The 24,994-nt window shown below is 38.5% G+C and overlaps 2 protein-coding genes across 2 annotated transcripts in view; both read left to right on the top strand.

Moving 5' to 3' along the window:
• LOC145497292 (DNA repair protein RAD51 homolog A) overlaps nucleotides 1-6,053 on the top strand; it is a 7,012-nt gene extending 959 nt beyond the window's left edge. Inside the window, exons 2-8 of the mRNA XM_081477117.1 lie at nucleotides 403-658; nucleotides 1,013-1,104; nucleotides 1,652-1,746; nucleotides 1,986-2,099; nucleotides 2,450-2,579; nucleotides 3,603-3,724; nucleotides 5,017-6,053. Of these exons, the coding sequence (XP_081333243.1) occupies nucleotides 403-658; nucleotides 1,013-1,104; nucleotides 1,652-1,746; nucleotides 1,986-2,099; nucleotides 2,450-2,579; nucleotides 3,603-3,724; nucleotides 5,017-5,140 (933 nt within the window). The 3' untranslated portion in view covers nucleotides 5,141-6,053. The remainder of the gene's footprint in view (nucleotides 1-402; nucleotides 659-1,012; nucleotides 1,105-1,651; nucleotides 1,747-1,985; nucleotides 2,100-2,449; nucleotides 2,580-3,602; nucleotides 3,725-5,016) is intronic.
• Nucleotides 6,054-8,738: 2,685 nt separating this feature from the next.
• On the top strand, nucleotides 8,739-23,722 carry LOC145498314 (motile sperm domain-containing protein 2-like). Its single transcript, XM_081478220.1, has 20 exons — nucleotides 8,739-9,384; nucleotides 9,467-9,524; nucleotides 9,860-9,978; nucleotides 11,406-11,445; nucleotides 11,687-11,773; nucleotides 11,970-12,055; nucleotides 12,459-12,527; nucleotides 13,073-13,133; nucleotides 13,361-13,399; nucleotides 13,709-13,763; nucleotides 14,670-14,739; nucleotides 15,024-15,094; nucleotides 16,090-16,234; nucleotides 17,347-17,421; nucleotides 17,656-17,762; nucleotides 18,459-18,558; nucleotides 19,475-19,571; nucleotides 20,701-20,827; nucleotides 21,306-21,447; nucleotides 22,401-23,722. Exons 1-20 carry the CDS (start codon nucleotides 9,373-9,375, stop codon nucleotides 22,533-22,535), a joined length of 1,695 nt encoding a protein of 564 aa, XP_081334346.1. The 5' UTR covers nucleotides 8,739-9,372; the 3' UTR covers nucleotides 22,536-23,722.
• Nucleotides 23,723-24,994: the final 1,272 nt, after the last annotated feature.

Raw genomic sequence — 24,994 nt, forward strand, 5'->3', positions numbered from 1 at the left:
AGCTTAATGATGTTTCAAAGTGTTGTTCTTTCTGACACCAAACTCAGTTCTCCAAACGTTACTTAACCATTTTTATATTTCCTTGTTTTGGAGTAGTGGCTAATGCGAACCTTTAATTGCTATTAAATTATGGCATGTGTACCGAAGGCCAAAATCAAACCATCATGTAATCACTTATCATAAGTTATAAGTGACTGCATGTGGATACGTTGCTACCTAGGCACGTAAATACATCTGATATCTGGCCAACTAGTTAGGCAGACCCATGCAAATGGACACAATTAATTAAACATATTTTCACCAGTAAGTACATGAAATTTAACTGTCTGCTCGAAAGCAAGATGAATCGTTTATACCAAAAAATGTAATGTCTTGACAACTTTCAAAATTACTTCATTAAAGGAGCATGGAATCAGTGCAAATGATGTCAAAAAGCTACAAGAAGCTGGATTCCACACCATTGAATCAGTAGCATACACACCAAAAAAAGCCCTGCTTGCTATCAAAGGAATAAGTGAAGCTAAAGCTGAGAAAGTGCTCAATGAAGCTTCCAAACTGGTGCCTATGGGGTTCACAACTGCAACGGAATTCCACCAACGGAGATCAGAACTTGTATATATCACTACAGGCTCAAAGGAGCTGGATAAACTAATGCAGGGTATGCCTCATACAAGAGTGTTATTTCTTACTTATAGCGATTAAGTAATTAGCTAAGCAACATGAAAATGTGTGGCAGCATGCCTAAACTTGTCTGTCTCACCTTGTATGTTCTGTTCTTCTCGCAGATTGTTCAATCATAGATAATTATAGGATACGTGATACTGATGATGTAATTTGATGGAGAATCTTGTAATGTCTCTGATGAGTTACATTGTTGTATTGTGATAACATTTTAGCACTCCTTTTTTCTTATTAATTTCCACTAATCACTTCAAAACCTTCAGGAGCTTGAAGTGAAACCATCAAATGAATTGAATTTAAGCTACAGAGCCTGTATTTCTTTGCTCTGCAGGTGGCATTGAGACTGGAAGTATCACAGAAATGTTTGGAGAATTCCGCACTGGAAAAACACAGCTCTGCCACACCATGGCAGTAACATGCCAGGTAATAACTCCTACATCCTACATGTAAGTTCAGTTTATCTGCTGACACATCAAGATTGTGTTCCCAAATTAGGCACTTTAAAATTCTTATTTAAATGGCAAATGATGAAAAATTTAAATAAAATCAACCTTTTAATTCTTACAAAGTAGTGTGCTTTATTAATTATCAAGCCAACAGTGTTCCCAGGGACTCTCATCTTCCTGGCCTTTGGGAAGGTGGGAAGATGAGAGATCCTGGGAATGAGGTTGCTATCAAGCATCACCCAGGTGACTGTTCCCTCATGAAGTTGATGTCTAATGACTCATACCTTTGTGTTCAAACCAGCTAAACATGCTTACTTTTAGAAAAAAAAATGAGAAATAGGCAGCAGAAGTGTTTATCAAGGCAGTACTATGTCCCCTACACTAAAGAAATCATGTACTTGTAGGTCTGCCTGAAAATAATAATTCTTTGGCATTAAACTACCGGTGCCATCTGATCACATTATGCAGCCTCTGTAGTAAGTTTAAATGGATAGTACGTCATGTTGTGTACTTTCATCCTGTAGCTTCCAATTGACCATGGAGGGGCAGAAGGTAAATGTCTATACATTGACACAGAAGGCACATTTAGACCAGAAAGACTTCTGGCAGTAGCTGAAAGGTATGGTTGGTCATAATTCACAAGAAAAAACATAAGATTGTAAACATTATCATGATGAATTGTTGTTCACTGTTGAGACTGGCAGAACAGAAAGATGCAACCAGGGTGATGAATTTGAAGACTAAAATTTAGACAGTCTTTAATAACTACTGCCCAACAGATCATAATTCATTATTTTGTGTAAAACAAAATTAATATTTGTCCATTTTATCCCTAATTCTTATTTTGAACTGATGTAGATATGGGCTAGCAGGACAAGAGGTTCTTGACAATGTGGCTTATGCCAGGGCCTACAATTCTGACCATCAGTCACAGCTCTTACTGCAAGCATCTGCCATGATGGCTGAGTCAAGGTACACGTATCACTCTACAGCAAAACATCGTGAATTCATTATACAATTTGTTGTTGTCTACCAAACCAAGAGAACTGGGATGTACATGTGGTCAAGAGTCACTACTGGCTTATTAATCCAGCTGGATGAGAGCTTATCATTGGATCAAATTTCAACAGAAAACATTGACCTGAGTTAGTTTTGAAGAGTCCTGCTAATTAAAAACTGGGCAAGCTAGCTTGTTGATGAGCGCACATAGTTCCAGAACGAAAGTCTGTTACTTAAGGTAGATAAGATTAATGCCTAGTGGCTAATACAAATTGTTGTTAAGATTAACCATTCTGGTTATTCATTATTTCTTTTGCCTTCAGATATGCTCTAATGATTGTCGACAGTGCCACAGCTTTATATCGGACTGACTACTCAGGACGTGGAGAATTAGCCAATCGCCAAATGCACTTAGCAAGATTCCTGAGAACTCTTCTCAAACTTGCAGATGAGGTTAGAAAAACTTTAGAGTAATGTACAGCAGATACACTTGGGAATGTGTGTAGCAATTGAAAAGAGCTTCATGACAAAAAACTGTCAGACTTCAGGAACTACATGCAGGGTCTCGTCCTTATCCTTACTTGTAGATCAGGACAAACTTTGGGAAAGGGAGAAGATGTTGTTCAGGCCAGAGAGTACAAAGTCAAATACTTAACATAATACCTGCAGCATCCATAAACCATCAAGAAACAAACAAACAAGAAACTTTAGTCTGATTGTACATTTTAGGCTGTTTGAGCCTAGTTGCTCATGAGGCTTTATAGCTGTTTTATCTCTGGCTTGTATAACATGAAGCACCAAGGCTGATTCTCCTCCCCAGATAGGATGGATCATGTGTTAATAAAAGCATCTGCGGTCGAGTGTCAATCGATACCCTTGATTGACCCTTGATCAACATCTTGATTAATCCTCGATTGACACTAGACCGATACTCGATTGGCATCTCGATCTACACTCAGTTGATATCTCAATCAATCCTTGATCGACACTAGACTGACACTTGATCAACATCTCGATCAATACTCAGTTGACACCCGATCAACAGTTGGCTGAGTTTCGACTGACTCATTTATTGATCAACACTTGATGGTCAGTGTGTGCTTAAATTAATTGACTCTTGACTGACTGTCTACTGAGATGTCAATCAAGTGTTGACTAAGTATTGACCGAGATGCTGATCGAGTGTTGATTGAGATGTCGATTGAGGTTTGATTGAGGGTATCAACTGATACTCGACGGCAGATGCCTTTAGTACGCATGATGCAATAGGATGCTAGTCCACTGCACAGGATTTGACTCTTGAAAGGGTAACCCATTTACAATTATACCCCTAGGAGGGGAGTCATATGTGCTGTGAGTGTGAAGTGCTTTGGCCAAGAACACATATACATGTATATAAATATTGGCACTGGTACATTTTCCAAGCCTTTGATGGTATAGTGATAGAGGTTGTAATGTGGTCACTTTTCCATTCAGTTTGGTGTAGCTATTGTCATTACAAACCAAGTCGTAGCTCAAGTGGATGGTGCTTCCATGTTCCAAGCTGATCCCAAAAAACCGATAGGCGGAAACATCATGGCTCATGCATCAACAACAAGGTACATGTTCCTAATTTCACTATTTATCTCCATCGCAGTTAATTTTGAGTAATTAAAAAGTTGACCACTTTATTTTTATTGCAGGAATGCATGTATTTACACTTGTCTTAAACAAAACCATGCAGCTGTTCAAAAACATGCACAACCTATTGCACTCTGAACAGAAGAGCAACCATCAAATAACCAAAATAGTTGTTATCGTAGTTATCAGTTTTTTGACATGCAAACAAGGTGGAAGGGTCAAGTCTAGATCTGCTTTGTACTGACCCTTTCACCTTGTTTGTTTGCGTTTCTAAACAAAAGAATATTTGACTGCAGGTTCAACTGCAATGACAGCTATTTTACCCACTTGATTCAAACACATTTATAATTTCCATCCTGGAGGCAGAGTTGTGCAATGCAGCTGGCTGTTGAAGAAAGGTGATTGTTAGTGAAGGGTTCCTGTTACTGGTCTCTGGATGTGAGGTCTACATACTAAATAACTAAACCAAAGGAACAGAGCTGGCATAATATTAATCATTCAATAATTAGTCAATGGTGGTCCTTGCCTAGTTTCTCAGCTTCATTAGTCAGCCTCATTTTAAAATTGATCATTCACCCCAGGGTTGCGCTCTAGAGGTGCTGGCATCCGTACTCAAGTGTCGATCAATAACCTCGATCAATACTCTCGATTGACACTCAATTAACACTCCAGCGACACTTCATCGACACCTCGGTTGACACTCCATCGACACTCTATCGACCTCTTGGTAGACAGTTGGTTGAGTCAACTAATTTTTGATCGATGCATGTGAGTGGGTCGACACTTAGCCAACTATTGACTCACTGTTGATCGAGTGTCGACAGAGCATCAATCGCAATGTTGACTGAGTACCGATCCAGATGTCGATCGAGGGTATCAATTGAGAGTAAACGTGTAGATGGACACTTGACCACAGGTATCTTTAGTACCCATGATCTGAGGTGCCTGGGTGCCACAGGTGACTAACTTTTGCCTTTGAGCGACTGGAAAAACTTACTTTTTTCTTAATTATAAGCTTTAGTGCTGGACACCCAGGATTTCACAGTTAGGAACCTTTAAGCTCCTGATAATTTTTCTTAGCCCACAACCTTGCACCCTTTGGTGACATCACCAATTGAATAAGAAAATTAAAGACCTAGGCTTGGGCAAAAGGCAAGCATCAGAACCTGCATGTTAAGGTCATGGTTCTACTGATTGCCAGCTCAGGGTTCCACAAGGAACAGGTTTTATGCGTGGAAACAATTCTTAAACTGCTTTTCATTCTCTCCAGATTGTATTTGAGGAAAGGAAGAGGGGAGACAAGAATTTGCAAGATTTACGACTCGCCATGTTTGCCTGAGGCTGAAGCCATGTTTGCCATTAATGCAGATGGTGTTGGAGATGCCAAGGACTAAAAGATGCAAAGTGCAAAATGGCATCTATTTGTTCAGTGGACATAAACTCCTGACTCGTACTGTAATTTGAAATACTTCTAGTTGCCTTAATTTCAACCTGTAAATACACAGCCATCTCATGTTGCATGCAAAATCCTTGTGTATCACACAGCTTCAAACAAAAGCATAAAAATCAACAGAAGGACAGAAGGTGGACAAGTATTTTTGTCATGAACTCAAGGAAGATTTACATGAATAGTTTGATATATTATTAATTGAATGAAAGAACTGCATTTTGATGTAACATAGAATTTGAGAGGATTCGTGCAAGCATGCAAATATTGTAAAAGGGAACCTTAAAGATTATAATTCATTCATTTTCCAAATTACTTTGATTTTGATTAAGGCTTCAAACAAATTGCTTATTCAGTGTGCCCCAATTAGTTTCTAAACTTGCTGTAGGTCAGATTTTTTAATTAATGTAAAGAGCCCTACAATTTTGAAAAAGACCCACTTAGAGTCATAGTCCAACAATAGGCAATAAAACGTACATGTGTTTAGAAGCAAAGTTATGCATGACAACATTTTTATTCTCCTGGAGGAAAAAATCGACATTGACTGCTAACCATTAAAATGAAAATAATGTCATGTCTTTTGTGATAATAAATTATATTCTTTATTGAAACAAAGATTATGGAGATAATTGACCTGCATTGTTGGATTCGTTAATGCGTCAAATATTGGTTATTTTCCGCTAAACGTCATGACATGTGACATGACCTGTCAGAAGAACCAAATCTACTTCTAAATATGAAGGATGTTATAACCTTAATATTACTGCGTGCTAAATTTGGTTCCATTGTCATTTATGTCTTCAGATATATAACTAATAATATTACTCGCAGCAGTAAAAGTTTTTGACCCATGCCTTAAACTGCTTGAGTTATGCACTTGCTGATTTTGCCTCAATAATATATAGCTTTAGCCACACCTGATTGCAATAAGTCAACCATAGAGGAAAAAAAAATAATTTGTTTTTCTTTGATCACGAACTCAAAAAATGATCAATTCTTAGCATGTAATTGTTCAGCATGTAGCTTCACTATTTTTTCCTGTTCAAAACTTAACAATGACTTTCCAAGAGAGGTTTGTGCAAGGAATGTCTCGGAAAAATTAGAGAAGGAACAATGTGCCAGGGATTAATTTGCACAGAAATTTTGCCTTCGCACATACTCCCTCCTTCTCCCTCAGAGTAATAACCTGACTTGAGTCTGCAATCCAATCAGAAAACCAGTATCTGGGCAGTGGGCAACTTTAAAATTACACCTCAGTTAGCTCTAAACCTGAGCCCGCGATATGGCGGATACCTTGTTTTGACAGATGTCAGTTTACCATAACATGGATGTCCAGTAGCAAAGATGTACCTATGGTAATGGTGCTTCCCTCTTATTTTTCAAGGTATTAGGCTTGGCATACGGACAGTCACGTGACAACCTGAATTTTTGAGATCGATGGGTTACCAAATTTTCTACTGGTATGGGGCTCCACTCACGTGCCTTCGGCCCACAGGAACTCCACTAGGATTTGTGAATTTGTGGCTAGAATGATAGGGGCTGGAATTTCTTCAAGTCCTTCCCAGTTGTAGTAGCTCCTCTTAGTGATCCACGCCAGCGTTTTTGTTGTTGCGCCACAAATAACTAAGGTCTTCAACATTAAATCCATCGTTGAATAGTTAATGCACGGCTAACACAATCATAAGAGAAGAACCAAAGAGCTTCATCCAGGGTTGGTATGGGTCCTGGAAAAACTGGAAAGTCCCGCAATTTTATTTTGGCATTTTCCAGGACTGGAAAGTCCTGGGAAAAGGCTACTGGTCCTGGAAAGTTCTGGAAATCTGATAAAATCAAGTAAAAAATATGAGATGTATGGCAGACAGTAAGAATAATTAACATCGAGATCTAGAGAGTGAAAGAGTAAATGTAAATTTTAGAGTACTGGAAAAATCAATCTGAGTCCTGGAAATTTGTTTCTGAAAAAGGGTACGAACCCATCATCTCTCATGGAAGTTTGAGCCAAGGTCAGCAGAGCTGAACAAAACGTGATGTTGTGTGACGAAAGTAAGAACCAAGGAAAAAACCACTGTGCAAAGACCTGAACTGCAAAATGAATGGTCTTGAGACCAACTAAAAGAAGATTGAAATTCATTTTTTCAAGTCTGTATTCAATACTGTGGGCTCGATTTGACTCATGCATACAATGTAATTCTTAAATTGCTTCAAGATTTTGTTCTTAAGCAATGACAACAGCGAGGGTGGGGCACTTATTGGAAAGGCGGCGTTTATATGTCAGAGGGTACGTAGAAATATAATAGGTACCCAATGGGCACGTGTGGCTCCTGCAATGAGAAATACAGGATTGCTTGAAGTTTCTAATTTCAACGTGAAGCAGCACTTTCCTAGACAGAATGATTTAGAAGGGAGTTTATCTTATTTTGGTTGAGCTAGCGTCGATTGGAAGGGAACAGTAATGTCACTGAATAGGAGCTGGACAAGGCAAACGACTCCGCGTCTTTCTTATTGGATTATTCTACCAGAGAAGAGTGCATATAGCAGGACGTAACATGTCGATCAAAGTCGATCATCGAAAACGCAGTCGATAAGTCAATAGTACTCGATATTTGTCGATAATAATTGTCAATCGACAAGTTACGTTTGTCGATAAAAGTCAATAATCACAAGGTTTTCAACTGATTATCGATTTTATCAACAAAAATGCAGACAAATGTTTCAACCAGCTACAAAATTCAAGTAACCAAACCAATAATAGCCCCAAGGACTTTTTTTATGCCGACTTTAAAGAGCTCTAAAGTAAATCTGTATGACAATAAACTTAAATAAAAACCTGAACAACCAAGTGGTCTGTTATTCATTACAGAATAGAACGTTTAGATTACCTCGAGAAATGATCGATTAACAGTTTCAGCTGAACTAAATCGCGATCTATAACATAACTCAAACCAACCTAGTTCCTAGAGTCTCTCTAGGCGGGGGAGATGAGAGATCCTGGGAACTCGAAGTCGTGTTTCTTCGGGGGGACAGAACGGGCCAAAGTTTAGACTAGATGCGGGAAAAAATCGAGGCCAGAAAAGTAATTAAGAAGTAACGTAAAGTAAATTGACATTTTATTTCATCAGTGGTTTTATTCAGTTCAACATTTGCCAAATACAAGCTGCTACGACTCTCCTCCCTCTCTGCTGGGTGTGCTGTATTCGCCCAGTTTGTATGCCCCTTGCTTCTCCTTGCACCTGTGACTGTTGCACCAGTCCGCAACCTACGTATGCCTACGCCATACATCGTTTTTTGTATTTCCGATACTTGTCGATTGAAATCGATCAAAATCGATCAAAATCAATCATAATCGAACAAAGTCGATAATCACAATAAATTGTGTGATCGACTTCTATCGATTTCCGATATTTGTCGATTAATTAGTATCGACAACGATCGACAATGATCGATTTTTATCGACTATCGAAATAATCGACATGTTACGTGCTGCATATAGGTAAATAGAGGCATAGCCTCCTTGATCAACGTTTACTTTATTTAGAGACCAATTTTCTAGTGTATATTCCGTAAACTTCCGAAAGAAACGGCTCTCGTTACTTTCGGAACTACAGTAGCAGCCTTTAGGGCTCGTTACTCTCGGGGGGTCGTTACGTTACTTTCAGTGGGCAAGAAAACGTCGTATAAAGTTGGTACGACTCAGCTCTTTTTACGAAACAAAAGAAAGAAATTCTTCTTTTCCACTTTAAATTTATGTTGCTGCCACAGGCCAGTGGGTGAGCTCTTCAGATCTGGGGCCCGTTTCTCGAAGGTCCCGAAGAGTTTTCGCACCGGAAAAGCCTTATGACTCCTGTTTTATTCACATATGCTAAATATGAACAGAGGCCCCTTTATACAGGAAGTTTCAGGTTTGTGCACCTGTCTGTTTTTAGATACAGATTACCTAAAAATGGCCGTGCGGACCCGAAAAGTTTCTGGATAATTCGAGATACGCGCCCCTGAATAGGTTTGAATAGGTCTGAATAGGTCTGAATAGTCAGATGGATGAAAAGCGTGACAAACGTGGGAATGAAATCCTGAGCCCTCGCCGGCTAAGGGAAGCGACCTGGGAACTAAGGACAAAAATCGGCAAGGGTTCGGAATAGACTTAAGAACCCGAAAGAAACCGAAGACGCTCGTGATTCAAAGATGGCAGACGAGGTAAACAGGTTCGACATTATTTTGCATTTTGTTTTGGTTTCGTGGTCGTAAAATATCGCCGGTTTATCTCTGTTTTTATCAGAATGAATTGGAGAGACATCGGATCAACGAGCTTAGGCGACGATTTTTCCATGAAAACGGTAAGACCCTAAATTTTGCATGCCCAATTGGCTGCGACCCTGCCTTGGCCTGAGTATTTGTTTGTTTGAACGTGAGATTTCGATCTTGCGAAGGCAGTGGAATGCTCTTTTACTCTCCGTGAAAGAAAATATATGCATACCAATGTAATAATGCATAATTTTGTACTACTTTGAACACGTTCGTGTATTAAGTGTGCATATTTTAAGCTTAAAATAGTTTATTTTAATTTATCACCGATAAATATTGATCAAGCACTGGTCGCAGAGTAATCACATTTTCAGCGGCACTCAGTTTAACGGTACAGATAACAAGCTTTCATTCCTTAATATTTTAGGTTCAAACCTGCAGGATTTTCATGAGCAAGATGTAAAACGAGTCCGCGATGACGATCATTGGTTGAGTTGCTTTCTTAAATCTCGTAAACAGGAAGTAAATGATGCGTTACCAGCCTTGGTAAGTTGTGAAGACGTTTGGAAATGCTTTCATCGTTGAATTCATGGCGAAATTCTCTTATTAAGAATCAGTTAATCGGCCAGTTTTGGTCACCCTACCGGAGTGCTAGTTTGGGGTTTGTTGGGGAGGAGGAGGGAGGATCTCACACTTAGCAAGGGATGAGTGGGTGAGATTAAAGGCCTTTATATCCAAGTTTACTGCAAATGTCTGCAGTTTGAGGTTACACACTTGCCATTTGTGGTCCAATTTCACACACTGATTTCCATGCATTCAGATGTACATCAATACATAATGTCGGATTTACTAATTGTTTTCATCTAGAGATCCCATGCTCATTTGCCACCTGTATGCAACTCTTTTAGAATTTATCAGACCAGAGACCAGAATGTTTTACTTTAACACTGCCATCTTCAAGATAAGACAACTGATTTTCAATGACTCAGAATCGCTGTTGTCACTGTTTCCTGATTGTTTGTCCCCATTTGCAGATCTCAGCATTCTTTACAGCATTTTTGGGCTGGATGCAATATGGGACAGAAGTTTTGAGAGAGAGTGAGAGGGAAGGAGAGGAGCATCATGTGAACTAAAGGCATCTGCGGTTGAGTGTTAATCGATACCCTTGATCAACCTGCGACTGACATCTTCATCGACACCCAATTGACATCCTAATTGATTGACTCTGTTGACATTCGATTGACAACTTGATATTTGACATCTCAATCGACACTCAATCAACAGTCAGTTATTAGTCAGCCGACTGTTGACAGACTCATATGCATTGTTCAAAAATTAGTTTACTCTCAACTGGCAGCCAACCAAGATGTCAATCAAGTGTCAATTGAGTGTTGGGTGAGAGTCAACCGAGGTGTCGATGGAGTTTTAATCGAGTATTGATTGATTGTTGATCAAAGGTCAATTGCGGTTATCCATCGAGGGTATCGATCCAGGTATTGATCAATACTCGACTATGGATGCCTTTAGTACACATTGGTCCAGAGAGGAGAGGGGTAGGGATGTGCATGATCCCAAACTGAACCATGAGCAATTTTGGGCACTTTTGCACCAGGCAGTATTTCCTGCAATTAATAAATCTCAATTTTGTGATTTAAGGTGCACCAAAACTGATAAATCTCTTTTTGTATTCTAATGTTACCATTCAGGGTACAAAGAAAAATTATTTTCTGACTTGCCTTTTGGACAAGCTATAAGTAGTATGTACTAGCCCAAAAGTTTTTTTTTACTAGACCCCTAAAATTTAATCTTTCAAACATTTTTCCAAGAAATTTTACTTGCCTGTGACTAACCCCAGGCTATTGGATTGCTGCTGTCTTTGACATTAGGGACTATGATCAGGGATTGATTTCATTAGACGTAAGAGGACTAGTTTTAGGCTAATACAAACTTTGTACTTAATATTCTTTTTTGAGGTGGAATGCGTAAAATGGAGGAAGTCATTTGGAGTGAATGGTAATTACAATGATAATCATTAGTTTTTATTATTTATTGAAATTGATTGTATAAACAAACAATTTTAGTAAACTTTTAATTTTGTAAATCATTTTAATATTCAGTAATGCGTTAACAATCAATCATCATCATCATCAGTCCTTATTTTACCACTGGATGCAAAAGGCGTCAGTCTATTTATACACATATAATGTGTACATTCACTTTATCTTTCTCTCTGTATTCTCCTTTCTCCTCGCAGACCTTACAGAGAGATCTGTTGACCGCAGATTACTTGAGGCTGGTTTCCTCTTTCCATATAATCAGGACAAAGATGGCAACACTCTCGGTAACTATCTACAGTAGAATTGAAGTCACAAGTCAAACTTGGATTGAAATCAAAGATTTACTTTTTCTCTCTGTGAGAACATTTTGTTTCCATTTTCAGCATTATTCCTAGTTACAATCTGTCAGTAAGAGTTTAAATTACTTCAAATACATGTGTCAATAAGAAGACTGAAGTTGTTGTTGTTTTTTTCTTGCAGTCATCTTCACTGGAAAACTTTACAGAAAAGATCCTCAACAACATCCAGAAGTAAAGAGACTTCTTGTTTTTCTCTTAGAGAGGCATGTGAGTAAACTGTTTCTTGTTTTTTTCTGTCGTTTTGAGCTACCATGGGATTAGTAAATTCTTGAAATTCCTCTCAAACTCATTAGGTTTTATCTTCAACTCTTACCTACTGATTGAAATTTCATTGTAATTCTTCTTTCCTTGCTGAGTAGGCACTATTTTAATAAATTCCTGACCTTTTAGAGTAGAATAGTTTTATCAAAAATTTATGACAGGTTGTGAATTAGCCTGTCAGTGAGTTATTTTAATTAGTATGCAATGTACTTATTACATGGGTTCATGCATGCACAATAACTATTACTTTTAAATGCTTGATTAATATTGTTATTTTATTACTATTTGCAAAATAATTTTGAAATCATTTTTCAATTTATAATATTCTCAGTGTGATTGCTGTTTGCAGGCAAAAATGTTTCCTGGCCGAAAAATAACAATGATCTTTGATATGCAAGAAACTGGTCTAGCACACATGGTATACTTTGAATCAATGATAATTAATTATTAATTAATGATTTCAATAAATAAAATTTTCAGTCATTATTATTTCAAGAACTTTATTTTGTATAGAATCTAATGCTGCTTCAAACTAATCATATAAGAGTTGCTGTTAAATTTATGATTATAAATATTTTTCGTTGAAATACGGGATGGAGAATATTTTAAAGTATAAGTCAATTAGTATCAAAGAATTTAAATTTTTTCATTGAATAAGAATCAAGTTTGGAGGAAAGTTTTTTTTGAAAAAAATTAGCCTTCTAGGACTGATTTTTCGTTCTTATAATAAACCTCTTTAGCTTGGGGAGGTTGTTTTCCCATTGCAGACCACATGATGATACTCTTGAGAATTCTTGCTTTCAAATTTTTAAATAACCGCATGTATATGAACGAATAATTTTAAGATGGATAAAAGAAAAATTCTTGAGAGAATATCATGTGGTCTACAATGGGAAAACAAACTGCCCAAGCTAAAGAGGTCTATTAATGCATAACCTAAATTTTGTGCACTTTGTTTTGTAGGACCTGGAATTTGTAAGATTTGTCATTAGTTGTTTTAGGGATTATTTTCCTTGGACGTTAGGTTTGTGGTTCACTCTTCAATATCACTTATTATGATAATAGATATTTATAGTAGTTATTTATGGTTATTATAATTAATTGAGTTGTTTCCCAAGAATTTTGTTTGCAATAGGACAATAAATTATCATGTTGATTGAATAATGTTTTTGATTTTGTTGCCTGTCAATCACTTTGAATGTTTACTCAAAATTTTTTTTATTAATAATTTTCTCTTTAATTTATTATTAGCATGGTTATTGGTTGTGGAGTTGCCCTGGATTTTATCAGGTATGCATTAATAGTATTTACAACTTAACAGCTGTACACTGGAAACAACTGAAAATTATTGAATATTTATTATTATTAATAATAATATTATTAATTAGTGTAGAATGCCATCATGTGGTGACAGCTTCCCTGCTTGACTTCAATGTATCATTTTTTTTTTTTATAAATAGATATTGTTTTGAACAATTTTAATTCCAGTTAGTTTAAGAACGTAAATTCTCTACAGCTGTTCTGATCAAAGGATCCTAGGATTTAAGGACCGTTTCTTATGAGTACTGACTTCTCTTGCTTTGTTTTTCACGGCCATAGCTGCATGGAAAATAGTCAAGTCATGGTTGAGCCCTGAAGCTGTAAATAAAATCAGGTACAGCAGTATCGCACAGCACTCAGTATCATGGTTATACCCTGAAGTTTGACAACATTATTTCAAATTATAAGCGTGCAATATGTGCAAATTGCAGCTCCTCAAACATTTGTTGTGGATGCTATGGATCAAAAGATTTTCTTGAGAACTCATATCAATCCATCTGTTGCAAAAAGCAGTTATATAATAATGAGGCCTCACTGTTTGCTCCCAAGATCAAAGAAGCACTACACATACTTTGGGAGAATCCAACACTTAATGCATGTGTCAAACACCTTAATTTAAACCTTTCTGTTTGACTTTTGTATTAGTAAGAGCAGTTTTCAATTGAGTGTTGAAAGTAATTAGGCAATTAGTTTGGTTTTGGTTTTGGTTTTACTACGGTTTGAGATTGGCTGAATACATGTCTCTAATTGGTAAGTAATTGGTTTGGTTTTGGTTTTACGACACTCGATTGAAAACCGCTCTAACTACTAATTGTAATTACTGGGCACCAATGTTATTGTAATTTTTCACTTTTTTTATTCTACCGCACACTATGTTCATTTCACACTGAAGATGGCAGACGCATCTGCGGAAACATGTTTGTTAAATTTAAGAGTGTTGTGTTTCTCTTTAAATGTATATAGTATATCATCATTGCTATTACCCAGACCAGTTATCATTACATTTAGTGGGTGTGATTTCTTTGTGTCAGTATGGTGATCAGAAATTAATGTTTGTGTCAGCTCATCTTTTTGTTGCAAATAATTACATCATGTAGTTGGTAGGCTTTTTTTAAAGTGGAATGCAAATGCTTAAATTTTTGAATTTAGATGCCGTGACCCTCACAACTGACCAAGAATGCACAGGCGCTGTGAATTACATCAAGTTTAACTTATATCCATTTTATCTTGTTGTTTTCAGATTTTTAAGCAGAGTAGAACTTACAGAGTTAATTGATGAAAACAAACTTCTTATCAGATTAGGTGGAACAGTAAGTATTGAAACATTTTACCAGTCAAGAGTAATTGAACTTGTCACTGCTTTAAGAATAACTATTTAAATAAAGTAAAGCTCATTAATCTGACAGCACTCTGCACACATTACGTGCCTGTAAAGGTGATTGAGAGAGTAAGATTTGTAAAACTGCATCTGTTTTCTTGTCATGAGGTGAAAGTGAAAGCTGCCAGAGAACATAGTAGTCATGTGATGAAGTAAGAACTGAAACAATAATTTTGGTTGATTCACATCTGATGTAAAATACCTTTGTCTTTGTAGGATCCATATGAATATTCATATCCACCCACAAAAGAAGCCCTGAACAGCCTTGGTGTTGCCTCTACGGATAAGTAAGTACTAAAGATAGCCTACTAAGCTGGCGAGATTTTGCACGCAAGTGCTTTTGTTTTGGCAGCCAAGCTGGTAGACTGCATAGCATGGGCTTATACCCGCTTTCAGTGTTAGTTCACGGGTGACACCTTTTGGCCATCTTTTGACATGCTATGAAAATGGCTGAAAGACCATTTAACTGTGAAACTGGCAATTTTTTTCTGATTATTAGCAGAAGAAATGACAAATCAATGATAATCACTGACCTCAAATGGCCAAAGAAGATTGGGGACATTGCATGTTTCCCAATTTACTGGATAATTCAAAGGATTTTAGTGTAGTTGATCGGCTCTCAATAGTGATTTCTGGAAGAATTGGGCCATTACTGCCTTTAATACTCACAAGGTGTAAACCTTCAAAACAGTCAATTTATTTCTCCTGGAATGACCTTGATACTCCTAACCTTAAGTAGTTTGATGTCAAATAAATCCATCTTTCACCACTAAAATTCGAGTTTGACTGTAAAGAAGTCTGTTGTGCTTACATTTTTGACGTAGGCCAGGTTACATAATGTATCAAAAGATGGCATGTGAAAAGATGTTGCCTATGCACGTAAAACTGAAAGCAGGTGTAAGTAATGAACACTTCACCACGGGTGTTGCACTTGACATTATTTTACTTTCAGAGTGCCTCTCTCCACCCAGGTGTATGAATGGGTACTAGTGAATTTATTGCTGGGAGTAACCCTTCGATGGATTAGCATCCCATCCAGGAGGGAGTAGAAATACTCTTAGTGGCTTCATTTTACAGAAACCAGAGATAAATACCTGTGCCTCTCGGCGCATATGGAGATCATCTTTTTACGTGTTGCACTACTCCAAACCACTCTCTTTTATTCCTACTCAGCACCTGCTACATGATTTAGTTCTGTGGATACAAAGCATACTGATCGATGATGTTGTCATTCTTACTAAGTCATGCCAACACTAACTCTTTCCCTTTGATCTATCAACAGTGTAGAAGATGTGCATATTGCAAATGGTTCCTTAAACCAAAGCATTGATTTTGATGACGACAGTTGTGAGGAAACACAGTCCAATCAACAGCTGTTACAATCTTATGAAGATCGTGAAGAAGCTCCCTCAACACCGACAAAAAAGGTACTTGCCAACTGTTAATATTCCCCAGCCTTATAGTAGTTACATTTTCCTGGACTTAACACCAGGCTGGCACCTGAAGGTCATCCAGTCTTAAACAGGGTTGCCATAGGTCAGGAAATGGCCAGGGAAAATTCTTCAAGGTCAGGGAAAAGCCAGTTATCATGAGTCAGGGAAATTGACATTTTGAAGAAAAGTCAGGGAAAATTGAAATAATTTAACACGGCAGATTTAATACCATTGAAGAAACATTTGGGGTCAATGTGATCTCAACGGTATTTTTTCCTTAATGAAGAAGTAAAATTTGTTGGAAACTTATCAGTCTTAATGAACAAGAGGACAGGGCCCAGGGGGGGGGATACTTTGGGAATTTCTGGGTGGGGGTGTGCCACTGGGACCCTTGAACCCTTAGCCTATACCAGAGCTAGTTCAGCTGAATTTTGCTACCCTATACTAGAGTAAACTCCCCAAACTCCCCCCCCCCCCCATCTATCGACACTGTTGAGGCTGATTTGCATAAATTTAAACTTGCTGATTTGATTTTTTTTATATTTTTGAGTGACAATTCCTGATTTCCTTAGTCTAGATAAAATCTTCAACCAACTAGTCAGTTTTGTGAAAAATTATACCCTATTCTAGACCCAAACGCTCTGATTTATATACCCTATCCTAGAGTAAACTGCTTGAAAACCATACCCTTCACAGTGGCACATACCTATATAGCCCATATATGGCAGTGCCCCCCCCCCCCCCCGGGAAAGGGCGGCTGTAATGGGAGGCTTGAAGCCGCTACTACATCTGACAGTTTGCATTTATTTGGTCAGGGAAATTTCTTTTTTATCAGGAAAAAGTCAGGGAAATGTAAGGGAATTTTGAAGGAAAAGTGATGTTTGTGGCAACCATGTTGAAGCGAGTGAGACTTCATCCAGGGTCACCCAGGCCCCAGTGCCAATCTTATGATTTTTTTTTTAGTTATTGATTAAAGCAGCTCGCTGCTAAGGAAATGTTTGAATAGTTCGTTAGCTTTAGTCTGAGCAGGAAAGTGACAGATTGCCGGATATCAAGGGCAACAGCCATGAACTGAAGAAGTGACCATATTGGTTTTTTTTTTCAAGGTGACTTTTGAGGATGTACCTACAGTAACAACTCAGGGTGAAGACAGTTCTACCTCCCCTACAAATGCAAAACAGGTAATTTTCGGACTCGGTTATTTCCGACTCAAGCCCATTTCTTTTGAATTTGCTTTTTTCTGTCATTTACTGCCATTATCATTATTTACTATCATCATGTCGAACTCCTCGCAATAAATTCAAACTGATTTTTGTTTCCCGTGACAGAAATCTAACCCTGTTTACTGTTTTGAACTCCGTTGAATGGTAGATTTGAAAGATGTCGAGAAAACTGAACATCTTAATTTCTTGTAGAGAGAAAACCCCACAAAGTTCCCGTTTCGAGCTGTACAGCCAAGATTGTCTCAAAGACGAGCACCTCCGGACGGCTTTACGAGTTCAGCAAGTTTGCTTGTTATCACGTAAGTAACTTAAGTTCAAAATAGCCTTCCTTATAGATCCCGGTGGCAGCAAAACCTTCTAAAAATTCTTATAACTTTTTGCGAGCATCCCCTTGACAAGACTGCGAAGAAATCGACCTTTTGACGACACGAAACGTATGGCTACGTTTTGATGTTTGTCGCCCCGCCGGGAGGTGGGTGTGGGAAAGGTAAAGGATACTTTTCAAGGAGCATCCTCGAGCATTTTTCAAAGTCCCCCCACCCCGTGTTTGTCGATCCTGCAATTCATTTTCCTCCAGGACATTGCTGGTCATCCAGACTGTCTGATGACTTCCTGCTATTTATTGAGTACTTTTCTGCAGAATCAAGCGGTTCAGGTCCAGTCACCTCTGATTAGACTATGTTTTCGAGCGTCTTGAAATTATACTTAAAAAAACGTTACTGATCTTTAAACAAAGGTTATTTTCGAAGCGAAGTGTGTTTGGGAGAAGTCAAAATTGTTACACTACACGTGCTGCCAAGTCGACTTTACTGAAACACTTGCACTTATAGTTATTCCTTTTTTATTAGCTGTAGTGTTTCTCTTTTACCCAAACATCCAGTTTTTTTGGATTATTTCTAAACCCCGGGCCGACATTTTACACGTATATATTATCTAATTATTATTATTACTCAACCTGTTACTGTGAAAATTTTGATAGATTTTGCTCCTTACAGACCGTCAGAGGAACTAGTCTTTACTGGAACAACTTCAACAGGAGAAATTCTTCAATCTTTGTCGCTTGCCAACAACACCCTGTCGGCTGTCGCCTTCAAGGTTTGCATTTAAACTTTCGCAATTGGCTCCATTCATTGTGTTAATTTAACTTTTTTTCCTGCAGATTTTTTTTTCGCCTTGTTTTTAGGATAACTGGTTGAGCTTTTCTCTCCGTTGCTCGTAATCAACATCAGTGTTCAGAATAAACTTTGTTGCTCCACGCTGAATTCGCTTCAGCTTAGTGATATTTCTGGATGTGTGTGGTGATCACACGACAGTGCAAAACTCCAACTACGATCTGACCAGGGAAAGATGCAAAGTTCTCAGTTTAAAAACATTCTTGAGTCCTTTACAGGTTCTTCAGTTTTATAAGACCTAGGATCTTGTTGGCCTTACTCGAGATTTTATCAATATGATTGACAGATTACAGATTACAGTTGGTAACCAAGGCAAGATTACGAAACTCAGATGTTAACTCCAGGATGTTATTATTTAAATATAAATCAGAGTAAATAGGTGTTTTTCTTTTAGTAATACGCATCAGTTTGCATTTCTTTGGGGGCTATTTAGAACTGTTGACCGAGTTCTTTTCGCTGTCGTTGTTGTTTGTGTGGACCTAGACGAAACAGAGGTCCAATAACGAACAACAACTTTAATAAAGGGGTCAATATTTGTGTATGTCTGGACCGAAGATACTTGGTTCCGCCCTGGTTTAAGCGATCAGACTGCGCGATTGAGATCATCTGAATGAGGTGCGGAGAAGGCATATAATAGACCCAGTTTAACCGGTGTGGCCCTTTAACATAAAATACTGATGTAATAGATAAGTGAACTATAATTCGGCCGTTAAACGACCAGAGCCCGCAGCAGTCGTGTTTCCCATTAATAGCAGGTTGGCAGCTTTTTCCCTTGCCCTGATTCTCTTTCTCATGTTGGATTTGTTTGCTCACATACTCCTTGAATCTCTCTGCTGCAGGTCAAGACGACTTCACCGGAGAGTTATCGCGTCCGACCCAGCTCTGGAGTGATTCCTGCTTCCTCGTCTGCCGAAGTCAGTGTGTTTTTACAGCCAGGTAAGACTGAATAGAGAAAACTAAGCGGTCACTAATGAAATTCCTGATTTGCTGAAAGAAAGAAAGAAAAAAATGCAGTCCTTTTACACTGCCATGCGCCACCGCGGAAAGCGGCACGTTAGAACAGCATAGTAAATACATTATGACGATGAAATTTATGATAATTATTTCTATGCAATTTTTGTGCGCGACTGAGCATACATGAAAGTCTGCGCGTCATAAATTGCAATAATTATTTACAATAACTGTCTAATTTCTCGCACGCTGATTGGCTCACTTTTATCATCAATAAGAGTACAGACGGATAAGATTTTAAGTTATGCAAGCTTTCAAGTTCAACTTTCAGCTGTCAAACTGTCAACTTTTTAGCCGATGAGATTTTATGGACTTTTTTAAGTAGCCAATCAAAAAGCGAGAAAAGCTATTGACAATGTTCGCGTCATTTTGAATAAAATCCAGTATCTTTGTTTACGACAAGCTTACGGCGTCTTTTTCCCTCATTTATTCCCGGCATTTGACCATTTTGGGGTCTTGTTATTGTAAAAAAACAAATTGACGTCAGTTTTTTATGCGTCTGTCCTCATTGATGATAAATTTCGTCATAACATTGTCAAAGTTTACTGCGGAACCACTCGCCTGCGGCTCGTGGTTCCACAGCCACTTTGACAATGTTATGACCCAATTTATCATCAATAAGAGGACAGAGGCATAAAAAACTGACCGTCAATTTGTTAAATAAGCAATAGCCTCCATTTGGCGCGAATATATGCTCCGATATTTGTCCGCGGGTATTATTTGTTCCGAGAAGCGAACAGTTTTCCGAGAGCGTAGCTGGAGGAAAATTGTGAGCTTCAAGGAACAGATAATGTCCAAGGAGAAACATCCGAGCATATTCTCGGGCCAAATGGAGGCTATAGTATTTATTATCCTTCAAATATTTTTCGCAACACGCGCAGTTTTAGCTGAGAAATATTCATTCACGTGACGTTTTTAGAACAATCGCGCGCGAGCGAAATTATTTAATAGGTTTTAAGTTTAATTATTATTATTATTATTATTATTATTATTATTATTATTATTATTATTATTATTATGATGATGAAATCAAATCAGGATGTTTTCATTTCAGGTCATGCAGCTAGTGTTATTAGAGACAAATTCCTGGTAATGTCCACTGGGCTACAGGATGAAAAGTCGCCGAGTGAACTAGCTGCATTGTGGAAAACGATACCCAAAGCAAACATAGTTGAACATCGGTCAGTCAAGCCTGCCTTAACGGCAGAATTCAACTTTAGCTATCTGTCTTTGGCCTTTTGTACACTAACATTAAAATACTTGTTTTTCTTTCTTTGATTAACAGATGTTTTTTCTTCTTTTTTTGGGTTGGATTGTTGACTTAAGCATTAGATACATGTACAGAGCAAACAAAATCATGGGCAATTTTTGCCGTTTGCCGCAAACATTAGTATTAAACTTCTCTTAACTCTCTATTGGCTCTGTCCCCAAAGTGCATGCCAGTCTATCGCATGTTAGTCCTCAGCATTTTGTTAAGTTGCTTGCTCCTCTGCGCATATATACTTCTGTGTTGACAGTGGCAGTGTGTGCGTGAGAACAAAGTGTCTTACCTGAGATCACAACGCACTCCCTCCGGCCAGGGCTGGAGTCTGGCACATTTTTCGTTAGGCTTCGCATCTCCACGAACTTAAAACTAACATCAGTGTTATATTTTCTCAGACTTCGATGCCGATTTCTGGCGTCCAATTCCCAGCTCTCCAGTCATTATTCTGATCTTGCCGAAGGTAAACCAGTGACGTTAAGTATGGCCATTGACAGCATTCAGTCACTTCAACGACAGCTCAATGATGTGGAGAAAAAGGTTTGTGCGTTATGAACGAGTGCATACAAGAAAAGATGTCTGCTCGAGATTCCTGCTAGCCTGCGAACGCAGACGTATTTTGGGCTTTCACTTGGTTCCGCCGAAAAATAACGTCTGCGAACCCGAGCCAGAAAACGATTTCTGTGACGTAGGAATTCTAAGCCAATCACAGTTTAGCTCAAATGACCCCAGAACTACTGCGCGAGGTATTCGCTGCGAGGAGCACTCGAGTTTCATTCTATCATGGAATCTGATTGGCCAAGGAGAAACAAAAGTCATTTTCAAAAGTTATTTCACAGAAATCGTCTCCTGGCTCGGGTTCGCAGACGTTATTTTTCGGCGGAATCAAGTGACAGCCGGAAATACGTCTGAGTTCGCAGGCTAGATTCCTGCCTGCTGGACTTAAAAGTTCTTTGTGATTGTTATAAATATCGAACAAGATGCTTTTCTTCGGAAAAGACAAAAACTTGCGGATGTTTGTGTATCTATGGCTAATTGTTGCAACTTTTGATTGCATTGTTTGAATCAGGTTTAATTAGACCGATTTTTCTTTGTGACTGGGACTAAATTTTGCGTGCTCTTAATCTGTTTGTTGTTACAAGTTGCTTTAATTTTGCGCTTATGTATAAACAATGACATTGACAAAGAATGTCCTCAGTGATTATTATCATTATTATTTGTTAGCTTTCTCTCTTGCCGAAACTGAAAGTAAGGTTTGTCCGACGAATTCCAGATGATGTTGAGGATTTTATAGCATGTTTCTCCATTACAACTAGCCCTAGCCTGTGATCATGCTCTTCAAAGCAATAGCGCCCGATCTCAGGTTAAACTGGTCCAGCCTGCTTTCCTAGACCTTCCCCCTGGACCTTCCTGCTTTGCATGACCGTCTTGCCAAAGGTAAAGCTTATTTTGCGTTTGTGGTGACCTTTGCGTTTTATTTATTTATTTTACAGCTTGACGCCACCAACAAGAGAATCGCCCACATAGATGAAGGCCTTCATGTTTTTATAAAAGTTCAATTAGGTCTCTTCTCTGCTATGATAGTTTTATTCGCTGTTGTGATGTACTACGCTACGTACTTCATGTAACACCTCATATAAAGTATCGTTGCGCTCACAGGTCCAAGTGGACGCGGTAATATAATAAACTGAAACTAAGAATTGGAATTAATTTTAAAGATTTAGGACTTTGAATAAGTTAGGCTCGAGGGCATATTGTAAACACAAAAATTTGCGACAGTAATAAACGACGTTTCGACATCGTCAGAAGTCATTGTGAAGTTAATGTGTAGGTTAGTTTTTGCATTACAAATAGATCCACAGTTATGCGCATGAGGTGGCAAAATACACATGTACTTGACAATGACATCCGACGATGTCGAAACTTCGTTTATTAATTTCGCTAATTTTTGTGTTGAAAATATTTAGGACGTTGTCCAAAAATTGTTTGCTGGCCAACAGAAAAGAATTTTTTTTTTCATTTGGCTTTTTTTAAAGTAATGTTATTCAATTCAGTAAACTTTTTTGGCTGAAAAGTAAAACAGCAAAAAAGATGAAATGACTGAACTGTGAAACATACGCAGCTTAACTTTGAGAGAGTGGAAATAACTTCCTTTTTATTGCGGAGAAATTTGTATCTGATATCTTTTTCATTTTGTAACAGTTCTTAACTGCTTTTCTCTAGGTTTAGTTTTATCCACTCCTATTGTTAGGACCAGTCTTCACTGTAGACTTAAAAGGGGTTTTATACTGCTGTTGTTTGTACCGCACTGGAGATCACCAATTAAAGTTTGGCGCGTTTTCTTGCCTCCGGCCGCTAGGGCCTGGTTAGAGCCTTTGGTGGGCCTAGTTGTTATGTTGCAATCTTAAATAAGACACTTCACTCTAGAGTTCCCCTTTCTCCACCCAGAAACACCTCGTTAGAAGTAGCGACGCTCAAATCTTAACCTGCGTGGCAGGCGTTCGAGTAATAGTGAAGAGAGTTGTTGCTGTGCCCGAGAGCGAGAATACGCGCGCGGGCTCTGCGCCGCTCGTGTCACGCGCGCGTCGCACTACTCCAACTCACACCCAATAAACTCGAGCGCCTACGACGCAGGCTACTCAAATTTTCAAACAAATCACGAAAATGTAGATACCGTGGGAAACACAAATTACATTGATAATACTTTTCATTTAGGATTTTTCTACCAGGATTACGCGAGGGCCTAGCGCCCTCACAGAAGGATATTCTATTTTTCTTAGAAGTAAAATAAATTATTTCAGTACAGTACTGTGAATAGATGGTGGTATTAATTTATAAATTAAAAAAAAGGTCACATGTAAATTGAACTACTGTGCAATGTCATTCTATAAAACTAGAATTTAACTTCAAACAAACCCAGAGTAAGTTATTGCTCTTAAACCTTAAACATATTTTGACTGAAAGTACTTTTTCATCAGGGCCGGGAAGTTCACTACACGTTCATGCACAAAACTTTTCTCTTTCACGGCAAAACGTTGGCACATCACACTTTTTTAAACTGCGAGAGCTAATAGATTCACGAGGAGCGAACCAGGGAGGGTACCCCGCATGAAAAGGTCCGGGATGCGCGTCAGAAAATTTGAATTGAGCCCCTAAAGGAGATCAATATGGGCGTGGCTCGAGCTTTATTTGACCCATAAAAGACACCACTTTAGAACAGCCTCAATTACCAGCCGCTGTTAAGGTAAGGGTCCCGCGCCAGTAGACCAGACTCGAGAGACCGGCGGAAATTGCAGCGTGAAAAATGGAAATAAGTGCGGGGTTTTTTAATTATTTTTTTCTTCGAGTGCACCCTAACAGAATACTTTGACAGCTAAAAATAGCGGGGTTTTTTTGTGATAAACGCCCGAAGTGAGACCAGAATCCTTGATTTACACGCATATACGTACGGGTACCTTCGGACTTGAGGGGCGCGGTGACCTTATTGCCCGAAAAAAATTACACAATGCCCGAAACCGTGAGTGTTGTTCAAACGCACTCAAATCGCAGTAAAAACAAAAATCGTTCACCGACAATTCTCACGTCCGAATGAAAGTGTCATCATTCCAAAAATAGTTATTTTGGAACCTCGCATACCCTATGACCTTGATCGACAGTCTAGTGAAATCAGAAACTTATAAAACAAACAGTTAATTCTAGTTCTTTGTGGAGCCATTCAAAACGACTCTTTTCAGAGCAACCACAAATACAAAAGTCTAGGTCTTCGTTTGTTTTGATTCTTTTGTCATTGTTTTGTTGATGGAAATAATTTTCCAAGATACACATCTAAACGATATATGGTTGTTCCAAAACAGAATACCTGGATCCTTGGATCATTTGACCTTAACTCCGTTTTGACAAGACAAACATCTGAGAAAGTAGCCTACAAGCCTGGCCTCGACCACCTTTTACTGAAAGCTTTCTCCCGAGTACTTTTGCCAGAATCATCAGCGTTTTGCCAAAAATTTCTGAAACTGGGGAGGCTGCAGCTCCCCCCCCCCCCAACCCAGCCCCCGCCCCAGCCCGTACTCCCCGTAGGCCTATGTTT

The sequence above is a fragment of the Orbicella franksi genome, chromosome 9, assembly GCF_964199315.1.
Source record: "Orbicella franksi chromosome 9, jaOrbFran1.1, whole genome shotgun sequence".
NCBI lineage: Eukaryota > Metazoa > Cnidaria > Anthozoa > Scleractinia > Merulinidae > Orbicella > Orbicella franksi.